General features: G+C 41.5%; 1 protein-coding gene across 5 annotated transcripts in view; it reads left to right on the top strand.

The window, feature by feature from the left end:
• Positions 1–14130, top strand: part of METAP1D (methionyl aminopeptidase type 1D, mitochondrial) — a 90215-nt gene that overhangs the window by 67645 nt on the left and 8440 nt on the right. For 3 of the 5 annotated variants that reach the window (XM_075529278.1, XM_075529280.1, XM_075529279.1), the window contains exons 2-6: positions 2700–2857; positions 5243–5392; positions 7167–7315; positions 8043–8085; positions 12172–12335. In XM_075529278.1, coding sequence (XP_075385393.1) covers positions 2700–2857; positions 5243–5392; positions 7167–7315; positions 8043–8085; positions 12172–12335 — 664 coding nt within the window. Of the gene's footprint in view, positions 1–1947; positions 2076–2699; positions 2858–5242; positions 5393–7166; positions 7316–8042; positions 8086–12171; positions 12336–14130 lie in introns of all 5 variants that reach the window. The other 2 variants (XM_075529277.1, XM_075529281.1) reach the window with 1 other exon arrangement.

The raw sequence follows: 14130 nt of genomic DNA, 5'->3' as shown, positions 1-14130 counted from the left end.
CACCTCCCTGATACAACTGCTGAAGACAAATGGGTGCATAAGCAAATGAGGCTAAGAAAGCTGTTGGTGCCCGGCTATCAAAAGAGATAGCGTCTGGGGTCTTAAAGGCTTGAAGGTAAACAAGTGGCCTTCTGGCTCAGAAGCAACAAAGCCCACATGGAAGAAGCACACCAGCCTGTGCGATCACAAGGTGTCAAGGGATCATGTATCAGGCATCATCAGAACAAAAATCTTACCATAATGAATGAGCAGGGGAGTGCAGAGTGGAGACCCAAAGCCCATTTGTAGGTCACTGGACATCCCCTTACAGTAGGGTCTTGGAGAGGAGACGAGACAGTCAGGGTGTGATGTAGCAATGATGATAAATACAACTCTCCTCTAGTTCCTAAATGCTTCCTCCCCACCCACTATCATGATCCCAATTCTACCTTGCAAGTCTGGCTAGACCAGAGGATGGATACTGGTACAGATAGGAAGCAGAAACACAGGGAATCCAGGGAGGATGATCCCTTCAGGACCAGTGACGTGAGTGTCAATACTGGGAGAGTAGAGGGAGTGTGGGTTTGACAGGGGGAACTGATTTCAAGGATCTACATGTGACCTCTTCCCTGGGGGACATACAACAGAAAAGTGGGGGAAGGGAGACATGGGACAGAGCAAGCAATGACAAAATAACAATTTATAAATTATCAAGGGTTCATGAGGGAGCGGGGAGTGGGGAGGGAGGGAGAAAAAATGAGGACCTGATGCCAGGGGCTTGGGTGGAGAGCAAATGTTTTGAGAATGATGAGGGCAACGAATGTACAAATGTGCTTTACACAATGGATGGATGTATGGATTGATAGGAGTTGTATGAGCCCCTAATAAAATGACTTTAAAAAAATGAGCTGATACCAAGGGCTCAAGTAGAAAGCAAATGTTTTGAGAATGATGATGGCAACAAATGTACAAATGTGCTTGATACATGAATGTATATATAGATTGTGATAAGAGTTGTATGAGCCCCCAATAAAATGATTGAAGAAAGAAAGAAAGAACCGTGGGCTGTCAGAAGAATTCACAGGTCTGTTTTGGAAGAGGCATAGCCAGAGTGGTGCTTGGAAGTGAGGATGGCAAGACTTCATCACACGTGCTTTGGGTGGATTGTCAGGAAAAGGACATGATGCTTGGTCAAGTAGAAGGCCAGCGACAAAGAAGAAGATTGTCAAGGAGATGAATTGACACAGTGGCTACAACCCAGAGCTCAAACATGACAGCCACCCGTGTCGATGGCGCAGGAGCGGGCGGCGCTTCCTTCTATTGCACACAGGGCTGCTAGGAGTCTAGACCGACATCTTCTAAACTAGTATATTTTAATTTTTGTCAACTCTAAAACTGTGAAAACCATTTTTAGCTGGGGAGCCGTACACTAACAGGCAGCGGGCTAGATTTGACCTTTGGGTGACAGTTGGCGGGCCCCATCACTCAGCCATCAGTCTTCAAAATGTTCTGTCCTGCAGTTAGGGCTTGTTGGAAAATGCTTTAACTGTTGTTCTAATTATAAAAGTTATGCAAGGGGCTGATTTCTGTTTGTTTTTGTTTTTAAATCTAAGAGCGTAAGAGAAAATTAAGTTAATTAAGAAATCTCCATCACCTAGCCTGAATACCAACTCCCAAAGTAACTAGTCAATAAATACTGGTTTTGGGAAATCGTATAGGCATATACAAGTTTATCTAAATGTAGAGACATTTTTATATGAGTATGCTTATTTGTACATACTGCTTAACACTTTTCCCCTTCTAGCAATACATTGTGATCTCTTTCCAATCAATACATAGCAGTGATTTAGCGGACTCTTGTAAAGACTATAATTACCTGCTTTGTAGCTATGCTGAAATTTATTTAAACGGTTCCCCATTGAGGGACATTTGGATGGTCTCCATGTCCTTTTTTCCTTTCTTTACCAGAAGCAATCTGGTGGTAGGTACGTCTCCGCACATTCATGACTGTACCACATTCATGACAGTATCCGCTAGATGGAATCTAAAAGACGAATGGCTGCAACCAACGGGACGTGCGTTTAAAATGCTGATAGGTATTTCTTCATCTCTGTGTGGGAACTTTGGGAGCCGTCATTCATTTTCTGTGGGGGTCACACGCGGCATGTTTGCTCGTTATGTGACTTGAGCCTTCATCACAAGGAATTTCACAGCAATGCTCCACTGCACACGAACTTAACGCAGGGCGGATAATCCTGGGCAGGGCAAAAAGTGAAGCTGGCAATTTGTCCCTGTCTTTTGAAAGGACAACAGCTTCAAAAAGTGTGAAGCCATCGAAGCCGTGCCCTGCGTCCAGGATCATCTTGGCCATGGCCACTCACGGTGCCACAGAAGAGCTTGCGTTTGTTCGCATTGTTCTTCCAGACCCGGTGCCCAGCAGACGTTTCCACCTGCTCCTCCCCCTTCAGAGCTGCGCTCTCCCTTGCCAAGCGTTATGTAAACGTGGTATTAGCTGATAAAGAAGCTGTGCCGAGATTGGACCAGAACTCAGAATACCACTTCTCGCCTTCTTATTTGGGGCTTTTCTTTTGGGAGCCAAATGAAGGATTTGAATAATGATTTAATAGATAACATAGCCTCTTAAAGCATAACACTGTGTTAGGTTTGGGGGTTGTTGGGTTTGTTTTTTTAACGTAAAATACATCTATCTCTGCTCACAGGTTGTCACAGAATTTTCTCTTCACGACTCAATCACATCTACTCACACAAGCAGTCAGGCAGTCAACAAAGACGAAATTTCTTCTTCCGGAGACAAAGAGAGATTTCACACAGTATAGTTTTGCCGGCTGCAGTCTCTCCAGCGCACCCAGTCCCCAAGGTACTGTATCACCTCTTCTCTTCCCCCTTTTCCAGCCCAGAGAAAGGCAGACCAAAGAAGCAGTCAAATGTGCTTGCACTTGTGATTTCTAGGGCATTCAGATCATATTTTTTTAAAGTCAGTTTGTTATTTAAAATACAAACACCTGGTGTGTGAGAAGTTTTCACATCCTCCAATTCTGTATGATTATTTCTTTAAAAAAAGGAAAAATGCAGCTCTTGAGCTTACAACTACTTAGCTTATTTAGAATGAAAACTTCTACCATGAACTTTTCAATATGAAATTTTCAGCACACAGATAAAGTTACCCACATGTATTTTACTAACTTTTTTAGAGAAGCAAACTTCAACTGTAAAATTAAGATTTTTTTCGAGAGTGATTACTTGAAAGTAATGCACTAGATATTTTCCCTAAAGCCTGCTCTTACAGTTTCCATGTTAGTGATGCTGTTGGCCTTGAATCACTAAGTCGAACAAATTAAATATCTCAGCGCATTCTTGATTTTTTTCCTATAGAAAGGCAATCTATTTTCAAAATGCAATATAAGGGAAGTATGTGAGTCATTTGGGGAAGAAGAAGAGAAGCTTTACGAAGCATACATCTGTCGCAAAGGTCACTTGTTTCCCCTTTTTAAGCTTTTTAAATTTTCTCACAGGGAGCCTACATAGTCCCCTGGTTATGCCCGTCCAACTATGTACACCCGCAGTTATGACCAACCCCAGAAAGCCTGTTCAGTGCAAAATTTGAGGTCCATACAGTGGCTTGTAATAACAGGCGGTACTCCTTTGTGATGTGCATCAAAAAAGGATTTCATTATTATTGTATTGGCATGTTAGAGATATTTTTGTGTTTAATTTTTTAATATCTAGATAGGTACACTATATGCTATATACTAAGACAAATATTTGGCTAACTGATGTTCCATAAACACCTGTTTCTACTTATATACAAGTTGGACTAAAGGCAGATTTAAGAACAGAATTTGCCCATAATTGGGGACTGCCTCTGCTCCCCAGAGGTAAGGGCATGTTTTTCTGGCAATGGCCCCCAAGCAGAAGGGCCGCCCAAGCCCAGAGGACGGTCCTGCTTGGTCCAGCCAGCAGAGCTGGGACCAGCACTTCGTATTACTCACAAAACTGACCATCAGTTTCTTAGTGGAAAAGGAGAAGGCATCTCCGAGAAGTGACTAAGTATGGTTTTAGCATTTCAGTGTGGCCCCAACAGCACTTCTGCCAATGGCTGTAGCCTCGTGAGCCCACCGAGCAGAGACAATCTTGCAGCCTCTCTGGGGGAAGGCCTGGTGAGAATTGAGAGTGAAGCTGCAGGCGAGTCAGTTGGTGCCATCCACAGCTGCGCTTCCAGGAGCCACCCTGTGGTGGCACTTTTGTGGTAAAAGGCCCATCTGAACAGGGACTAAGCCAAGGCCCTCAAATTGAGCAGCCTAACCTCGAGCTTTCCAGGGTTCCTGTAGTGTCCTAATTGAGTAGTGTTATCGCCCTCAGCTCCCTGTGCAAGTACAGTGTAGCTTTACTGAGGACGAGTCGGCCGTTCTTATGTAGGTAGCTGTTTTTGTACATTGTTTGTGAGGAGCTATGCAAAGACTTGAGACTAAAAGTTCCGTGTGTGTTATTCACTTTCTGGGTTCTGCTCATAGAATTAAGGAAGTGGTATAGAATGCTATACCAGGGTGGTCAGAGTTTAATGTTTTGGGGCCTGCAGGGGGTGGTGGGTGGGATTGTTTTGTTTTGGGTACATGATAAAACTGCTCTAAGTAGTTTTTTAATACTTGAAGAAAAAGGAGGGGGTGTTTTTCATTTTTAGACACATACATGTAGCACATGCACTCCCTAAGTCTGGTGTGTTCCCAAGTATGTGGAATAGCCTTCAAGGAGCTTGGCAGTCAGCCATATATATATATATATATATATATATATATATATATATATTCCTTCATAAAGGGTGCTGTGCAGTCTTTTGCATAAATTTTCTTTGTGGTAAGAAGATGAAAGCGCCCTGAATTAGCCATTTGGCAATTTGGAAGCTTGGCGCCATTTTTCATCAATGGCGATGTGTTTCCAACGGGCAGAGGACGACAAAGAGAAAAGCAGTGTTTGTTTTGACCAGCAGCCTACTTCAGGCCAACTTGACTCAACGCACGGTAAGGTTAAGAGCCCATGCAGAGGCAGCACGAACAGGCAATGTGAAGTTCAAAAGGGCAGGGGAAGGAACCCAGGGCAGCCTGGAGGGCCTGTTGTGCTGGTTTCTGGAGGTCGGTGCTCCGGCAGGAAGGGCAGAGCCCCATGAAGCAGGAGGCTGTGTCCGAGAAAATGATCCCATTGTGGCGCGCTGGGTTCTGATCTTCATTTTCAATCCTTTTTCCTCAAGCACATAAAGAAGCCAGACTATGTGACGACAGGCATTGTACCCGGCTGGGGAGACAGCATCGAAGTTAAGAATGAAGATCAGATTCGAGGGCTTCGTCAGGCTTGTCAGCTGGCCCGTCGTGTCCTCCTCCTGGCTGGGAACAGTTTAAAGGTGGCGTCTCACCAAGCCTCAGAGGGACTCACATACCAGACAACAAGCTCCCTCTTCTCTCTTTCCTACCCGCTCTCTTTAACCAGCTAATCTATTAAACATTAAATCAGGAGGATGGAGGGAAAGGGGCTTTATAACCTCATATGGTTACTCAAGAGTTGATGTGAAATCCATGTTAAATTTTACGAAGCAGAATTCTGGAGATGCGCTAGGCTGGCTCACCCTACCCAAGTTGATTGATGGCAGCCAACTTTGCCTTTTGACCCATTCTCCTGCCCAAGGTCTCTGCTTTCATTTACCGTGTCGTTTCTGTGGGCCTGGAGAGTCGCTCTGCCTCGTCTTCCATCTCCTGTTTGATCACAGTATCTCTGCAAAGAAAGCTCAGGTCAAGTACACAGAGCTACAGGCAGTTAAAGCCCCTCATGATGGACAACCGTCCTGCTGCAAGCTTTCGTCTGTCTCAGCCATCTGGAATACCCCACTGCATAAAGCATAGAAATGTGGCTGGTAATTAGGAAGAAGGTGGGCAGAATTTGGGAAGGGAGACTCAAAGATGAGCTCTTGTAAGGTGTCGTGTGTAGTCAATGTCTTCAAGACAACTAAGCCAAATGTCAGCCTAAGTGAGTGCAAAGGAAACGATGGGAAAACTGCTAATTTTTAACTAAAAAGCATTTCTTTTTATTTTAGATTTTTTTTGGTGATCCAAGTGGGATTATAGAGAATAGTGGCAGTTTCGGGTTCTACAGTAAATGGAACACAAGCCAGGCAGTCCGCTGCAGAGCTGCGGGACTGCGGCCTGCCGCTCCGGACTGTAGCCCAGCTGTGCTCCATTGTGTAGCAGCCGCTGGGAAAGGGCTAGAATTTTTTTTTATGAGGTATAAGTTTATAGAGACTGTCTTCATGTTCTTTATGTTAATTTCCTTTTAGTTTGGAGGGTGTACCTGTTAAACCAAAAAATCAAATCTACTGACTTCAGGTCGACTCCAACTTACAGACGTCTCGTAGGACAGAATAGAACTGCCCCATAGGGTTTCCAGTACTCTACATCTTTATGGAAACAGACTGCCGTGGCTTTCTCCTGCAGAGTGGCTGGGTGGATTCGAACCTCTGACTTTCAGTTAGCAACTGAGAGCTTGTGAACCCATCAGGGTTCCGGCACACCTCCTAGGAAGGAGGGAAATCTTTTAAAGTTTAACTTACTTGTTTCTACACTGAAAATATATAATTTAGTGAAAACCAAATTCCTACAAAATGTATCCGATTACATTTTAAAACTGATGATCTGTACTCACCATGTCATTGCTGCAAAATGCATGTAAATGTTACCTTGAGAGACAGTTGACCTATTTTGGGGTTGCCCATTTCTCAAGTTTTGGCATTTAAACTGAATGCTTTTGGACATTTATTTATACCAGCATCAGTTAGCCCAAGGTGCTCCCCTTGATGAAGAGGAATTTCCTAAGGACATGCTTCTGCAATCTGCCAGCTCAAAGGAGCCATGTTGCTTAATAATGGCTCACAGATGATTTACAGAACCCTAGAGTCTGAAATTGTCCTTTCCTAATAGCTAATAATACCATCATATATCCACATGAATGTCCAAAGGCACAATTTAGGATTTTAACATGAATCATAATTAAGCTATCCTCCACAAGCTTACTGTAGTAAATTTATATACTCTGTTACCTGGAAGTGTTGTTGCTATAGGCATAGTCAATAAATATAGAAAACGTCTTCAACTGTCGCTGTTAAATTTCTTTATTTAATATTTTAGGTTGACATGACAACTGAAGAGATAGATGCTCTTGTTCATCAGGAAATCATCAGTCATAATGCCTATCCCTCACCTCTAGGCTATGGAGGTTTTCCAAAATCTGTTTGTACCTCTGTAAACAACGTGCTATGTCATGGTATTCCTGACAGGTATTCATTTCTTAATAACAGATTGTTCTTTGAAAGTTAAGACATGCACGTAAGATCTGTAACGTATATTAAAAGACACTTTAGCTTATCTGAAACCCACCTGCAAATGTCTAAAGTTGTTTGTTATGGGAAAGCAAACCTTCTGAAACACTCAGCTCCCAAATGGACATAACACCACCATTTAATTTTCTTAAGGAAGGCCGCTGTGTTAAATATTTCTTTTACCTTCTTGGATTTTAACCACACAAAGAGTGCAAATACTAATGTCAGCAAACGCCGATTGTCAACTACTCGTTTGGCTCTTTGTGAATTAAAACAACTCCTGAGCACATCTTTCATCTTTTTTAAGAATAGGTTTTCCTCAAGTAGAAGGAAAATGTTTTAGAAATGATGATGACAACATATGTACAAATGTGCCTAATACAATTGAACGATGGATTGCTATCAGATTTGTAAGAGCCCCCCAATAAAGTGATTAATCATAATTTTTAAAAAGCACGGGCTGTCACACAGTGGCGGCAGTTTGCGCCATGCATCGCCTGTAAAACGTGACTGTAACGAGCCAAAGTTCAGTGTGACGTCAGTACCCCGTGTCTTCCTCCTTCCTTCCAAATCGTCCCATTGGGCTCGGAAATAGCAATCATTAGGCACTTACTGTTTGGCTCCTTTATTGAGATCTATCACCATTTTATTCTTTTTTCTCTTTTCCCCCTTGTTTATGTTTCAGCCGACCTCTCCAGGATGGTGATATTATCAACATTGATGTCACGGTGAGTAAATCATATTTAAAAAGTAGCTTTTGATCAACTTCCGAATCGCTGGCCGTGACAGGAAGAGTAGATGGAAATCGTGAACGACACGGATGGCAGCACTGTTTACTTCTAGACCAGACGCCAGCAGCTGGCCTCCGTTTTTGTCTTTAGCTCTGTGTTTATTCCAAGTAAACCCAGGCCTGAGTCGGCTTTAGGGCTGGCATCAGATGCACTGAGATCAATGTTGGCCTAAGTGAAATGTCAACCCAATCCTGCTATGTGTCATGTTTGTGAGAAGGTGTAATTGTTATTGATCCACTGTGTAGTTAATGCAGAGCACCACAGCACTGGGCAGCTGCTGAAGCCAGATCTGTATGAGATGAGCTAACGCGAAGAAAGCCAGCATTTTTCCTTCACTCTGCCAAGATTGATCTTCCTCTTCCTGCTGATTTTGAGTGGGGCCTGTCATTATCTTACTCTGTCATTAGGGGCTACATTGGCCTGTGTGTGTCAGTCTATTTGGACAGCAACTCTTTTGCTAGCAGTGTTCCTTAGATTTATTAAAATCCCTGAAGGTAACGTGTTCCATTTCTGGTTTCGAAAGCCTTGAACTCGGCACAGATAAGCGGAACAGGGTTTTTCTCTGTGAACTTAAGTTTACCCCAAATGGTTAATGGCCTTTCTTTTAAATAACAAGCCTAAGTAATTTCACATAGGAGACGCCTTAACCATTTCTAATTTTCTTGGCCTTTCATCTTACACCTTTCATCTTACACCTTCTCAAACTTGAATTATCTGTGCTCAGGTAGTTTGTTTTCTTATTATATTTTAATTGGAATAGTGCCTTAGGGGAGGTGGGTGAGAAATTGTATACATCTGTTGGTGAATAAATAACTTTTAAATAGAGAAATAAAAATGTTAAGCATCTGATGAGAACTGAGGAAATACTTTTAGTATGAAACTCAAATAGGGTGGAGATGAGGAGTCTAATAGGTGATCATCAGTTAGGTCTTCCATTGTTTAAATTAATCCAACCTGTTTCCTTCATAAGCATTGTGTGAGGATTCACACCAAAGATTCTTTTATTGCTGGAGTTTCCTGTGTCATTTTGTCCTGCTTAGAACACCTGAGCATCTGCTTCATATAGCTCCTGTTGGTATCTTTCCAACTTAGAATCACATAGAAGGAGGTATTGTGTAACGTATACCTAAGATAAAGTCCCTCTCACGATATGCTTTTCTTTCGGATTGTACCTGATTTGGGGGTTTCACATTTATTATCTCACCTAGTCACCTCCTAATGTAATATTGCTGCTTTGAATGCAATCATTCCTTCCCAAGGGCTTCCGCGGTGCTCAAAGCAAGTACTCTTCCTTTTCTCAAGCCTACTAAGAACCCATTGCACTTGTGGCATCCAATGGGATTCCTCAACTGCAGAACTCAGGAAAGCAGCGCGCGATGCTTCCAAGTGTCTAGTAACGTGAAGGGGTCAAGGAAACACAGATCAGTGTCTTAAGTTGTATTTCTTATGAAGCATTTGGTCAAATGAAGGCATTCTTTATCACATCCTCTGCTTTTGTCAGAAAAGACTCATTACACCTTGTAATTATTTACATCTGTTATATGTCCCAAGAAAATAGGCTTCTCTCCCCCTGAAAAGTCCAATGCTGTAAAAAAGACAGTGATTGTGATGGCCCAGTGTAGTTGCTCAATCAATATTTGATAATCAAATGAAGTAGGAAACAAGACTTGGTTGTGGGTACAGCAGTGATTATCGGTAACAGGCCCCCAGACTTTCAAAAGTATTGTGTGTATGTGTGTGTGTGTATATATATATATATATGTGTGTGTGTTAAATCTTTCCAGTAGTCAAGTAACAATATGAAGAGCCAAGTAGAGATTCTAGAAAACAACATTTTTTACTTAAGTAGCTGTTATGTCAATATTTAGTTACAAATTAAAAGTATATATATTCTGTCTTGTGTTAGCAGGTTTTATATGCTTGTGGGTAAAATGAAAGCTTGTGCTTTTCTAGATGGCAGAGGGCTGTAAATCGGTAAACTGTGTGAGCTCCTACTCTACTGCAAGGTAATTAAGGCAATTTGATAGAAAACTTAAACTTGAAACTAAGAACCCATCATATTAATCCAAATCTACCTCTACATTCTACCACACGTCTTGGATAAGTTACATGTTGGTGCCTCCATTTCTGGACTTACAAAAGGAAGCTAGAGTAATCAGAAAGATCAAAATTAACCCGTGTGGGTGAGAATGTGGAGAATTTGGAACCCTTCTCCATGGCTGGCGGGAATGTCAGATGGTACTGCCGATGCTGACAAGCAGTTGGTGGGGAGAAAGAAAAGCTGATACCCAAAGGCTCAAATAAAAAGCGAATGTTGAGAAAATAATAATGGCAACATATATACAAGTATGCTCGATGCAATTGATGTATGGATTGTGATCAGAGTTGTAATAGCCCCCAATAAAATGATTTTTAAAAAGGAAAACCAAAAGCAGTTGGTGGTTCCTCAGAGTGAAGCCTAACCCCAGCCTGCTGTACCTCTTCAGTGCATAGCCCAAAGACCCGAAAGGACCCCGCGATGGTGGGTGCTAGCACACCTTTGCTCGTAGCAGCACCCTTCACAACAGCCAGCCTTCTAACGGTCTACCTGCATCTCCATCAGCAGATGAATGGACAGATAAAAGGTAGTCTACACGTACAGTGAAATATTATTCTGCCAGAAAGAGAAATGAAGCTCCACAGGAATGAGCCCTGGAAATACTGTGCTAAGTAAAATAAGTCAGACACCAAAGGACAGATATTTTATGAGCCCACCTACTTGAAATATCTAGCCTGGACACAGAAAGTATGTTGTGGTCACCAGGGGCTGGGGAAGAGAGTCATGAGACATGCTTGCTGACTGGGGACTGAGTTTTGTTTGGGGCAACGACAAAGTTTTGGGACTGGATCGTGGTCATGGTTGTAGAAGTATAATGTCACCAAATTGTGCACTTACAATGGTTGAGATGGCAAAGTCTGGGTTATCCGCATGTACACAACAACAAAAGGATGATATAATAAATGCCTTCCCGACTTTTATCATAGAACCTTTGAATTGTTTATATATTTAAGATATTAAATCAGTAAAAAAAAACAAGCAATAAACTCATAAATAACAGTTTCTGCATTCCATGTCAAAAGAAAGAAAATTATGAAAAATAAGTAGAAAGGAAGAATAAGTAAAACAGCAAATTGCATGCATGATACATCAAAGACTCACTGCTCAACCCTTTCCCTCTGCCTTCTAAGTATATTATTGTATGTGATAATCATTGCTTTTCATAATGACTCTGCTTCTTCATGCCAAGATCCTATGTGGCCCTTTGAAGCCATGAAGACTGATGAAATTATGTTTTCTGTAACTGCACTCATGAGCTCGTTTTGTTTGTTATATTCTAAGTCTTTAAACCTTAATGTATATTTTCTGTTAATGCTCTGCTATCTGGAGCATTTGATGAAGAATTTCTAGACACAGGATTTTTTTTCTATATTTCATTTCTATATTAAACCACGTCAATTCTTGGAACTAATTCTCCTAGTGTCCGTTTTAAAATGGACATGCCTGTCTTTCTTCTCATCATTCTAAGTGACTTCCAAGTACAGTGCTGGTAAATAAAAGAACCAGTAAACCTTCGTAACAATGAAGAAACATTTTACTATGTTAACTGCTTCTTGGTTCCTCCAAAGCTCTCGTGGTAATTGTAGGTCCCTATCTTTGGTTACAAATTGTTACATGTGTAGTGGTGTCTGCTAGCAGCTACCGTGAGGGATCAAAATGGAACAGTGACATTATCATGCCGAAGGAACCACACTAGGCAGTATCTCTTGTTAGCTGTTGCAGTATCCATGCATGACTTCATCTCTGTAAGGCCTGCTCAGTTTCAGCAGCATTTCCACATCTTCCTCTTCTTACAGGCAAACGGTAGAGTAATTCTGGGAGGATGAAACGCATAACTTTACCAAGCATTTAAATGAACACAATGTATTCTTCAGGTGAGTATATTTTAGACAAGACATGGTCTTACAATTTCTCCCTGTGTTTAGGTCTATTACAATGGCTACCACGGTGACACGTCTGAAACATTTTTGGTGGGCAATGTGGATGAAGGTGGGAAAAAGTTAGTGGAGGTCGCCAGGAGGTGTAGAGATGAAGCAATCGCAGTGTGCAGAGCAGGGGTTCCCTTCTCTGTAATTGGAAACACAATCAGGTAAGCCTTCCACTGACAAGTAAAGGGAGGGTTAACAAATGTACAAGGGTTATTGGCGGCTTGGTATAAAGTTGATGACATGTTTGTGATTCAGAACCACCGTTTCAGTCTGCTGTCAATATGTGAACTGCCAGGCTGCAATGCTGTTACCTGGGTTTAAAGAAAGAGAGAGTTTTAAAAACATGAATGATAACAGGGTCATCAAGGAAGAGTCACATTGCAGCAGACAACACTTATGTGGCTGCTTTACTTTTAGCTCAACATACTAGGCTGCGGTTACTTAATTTGTGGAAATTATGCCATGTCTGGATGAAAGGAGCTAGAAATTCCAACCTTTGGGTAATACCACAGGGAAAAAATCGAACACTTACTAAAGCAATTAAATGACAAATACCCATATGATAAAAAGATGGAAAATGTTAGCTCAAGTAAGCCTTTACTTTCCAAATTAGCGTACGGACAAATCGTCTGAAAGCGTGATTTTTTTGTGTGCAAGCCATTGTGTACTTTTCAATTTCCATCCAGTATCCCACACTTGCTTCTTGGGAGTATGTGCAGTTTCTGAATTCAAGATTTCTCTTTGTCATCTGTTACCTACTTTGAGATTTCCACCGCCTGCCCCCACTCCCACCCCAGAAGCAGCCCTGCAGAGCGTGTGTTTTCATTTAAAAGTATGTTGCGTGTTCTGTTCAGGGTGAGCACACCAGCTCTCATTAATATGAGCCATTGAATACTTCCCGTTTGCCTCAGGATGGAAGGCTTAGTCACCTTGAAGAGATGCTGCCTTTTTTCCCCCTCCCCACCCTGTAAACCTTCAAATATTCAAAACAAAAAAAAAACCCAGTAAAATATCAGTTAAATGTATTTATAGCTTTAAAAATATTGTAACAGTGTCTGAATCAAACTTTAGTAAAATCTCTTTGGGTTATATCTGAGAAGCTTTTATTGAAGACTTTGAACAAAATTGTGTTTTTGACAGTTTTAAATTATAGGCTAACTAGCCTGGGAAAAAAGGATAGTGTCTCTCTGTTCTTTCATAGGAAATGTTGAATCAGACCCCTACTGGGAAAAGAAATTTAATGCATATCTCACTATCTTACTGTCCATGAATATAATAGAAATGAATTCAAAATGCAGTTTTATTTTTGCAAATGGGATGAGTCGATAGATGCACCTCATATTTTTGAACACCTAGGGTTCAACAAATTTACTGGTGGTGCTCTTGCATTTTAACAAAATTTATTCTTCAGTCGAAGGGGGCAGAGAACACTGGATTCTTATTCAAGCATTCTATCGAGCTCTGCATTCATGGCTGTGTCTAAAGGGCATGTCAGCCTTTGATTCTCTCAGAGAGGTAATTATCCTTTTCCTGTCACGGAACAACAAATGATAGCTAACTACAGAGGCACATTTGCAGTAGTCACATTCATCAACTGCAGGAAAAAAATTCAATTTAATTGTGCAACACAGCTGCACATGGGCTTTTGAGCATTTCTGTTGTTCTCCCTGTCTCGCTATTCCTCCCTCCAGATCTATTTTTTAAACTTTTTTTCTGGTTATTTTTTCCCCTTTTTTTGTCTCTTCTTCCATTTTTACTCTCTGTACTTTCTTGTTAAAGTAATTTTCCTTTGTGGCTCTCATTCTTTTTTCCCCATTGAAGGCTATGAATGTAGAAAATTATCACAATTACTCATATAATTGAGCCTCTTTGTAGCAAGTGCAACTCCAGTAGCCTTTCTCCATCATGAAAATGGTTTCATTATAGGGTTTTTCATATTCTCTGACACCATCTACA

Source organism: Tenrec ecaudatus, chromosome 13 (genome assembly GCF_050624435.1).
Source record: "Tenrec ecaudatus isolate mTenEca1 chromosome 13, mTenEca1.hap1, whole genome shotgun sequence".
NCBI classification, from domain to species: domain Eukaryota; kingdom Metazoa; phylum Chordata; class Mammalia; order Afrosoricida; family Tenrecidae; genus Tenrec; species Tenrec ecaudatus.
Note: the sequence above shows the minus strand (reverse complement) of the source record. Positions and strands in the feature narration are given on the sequence as shown.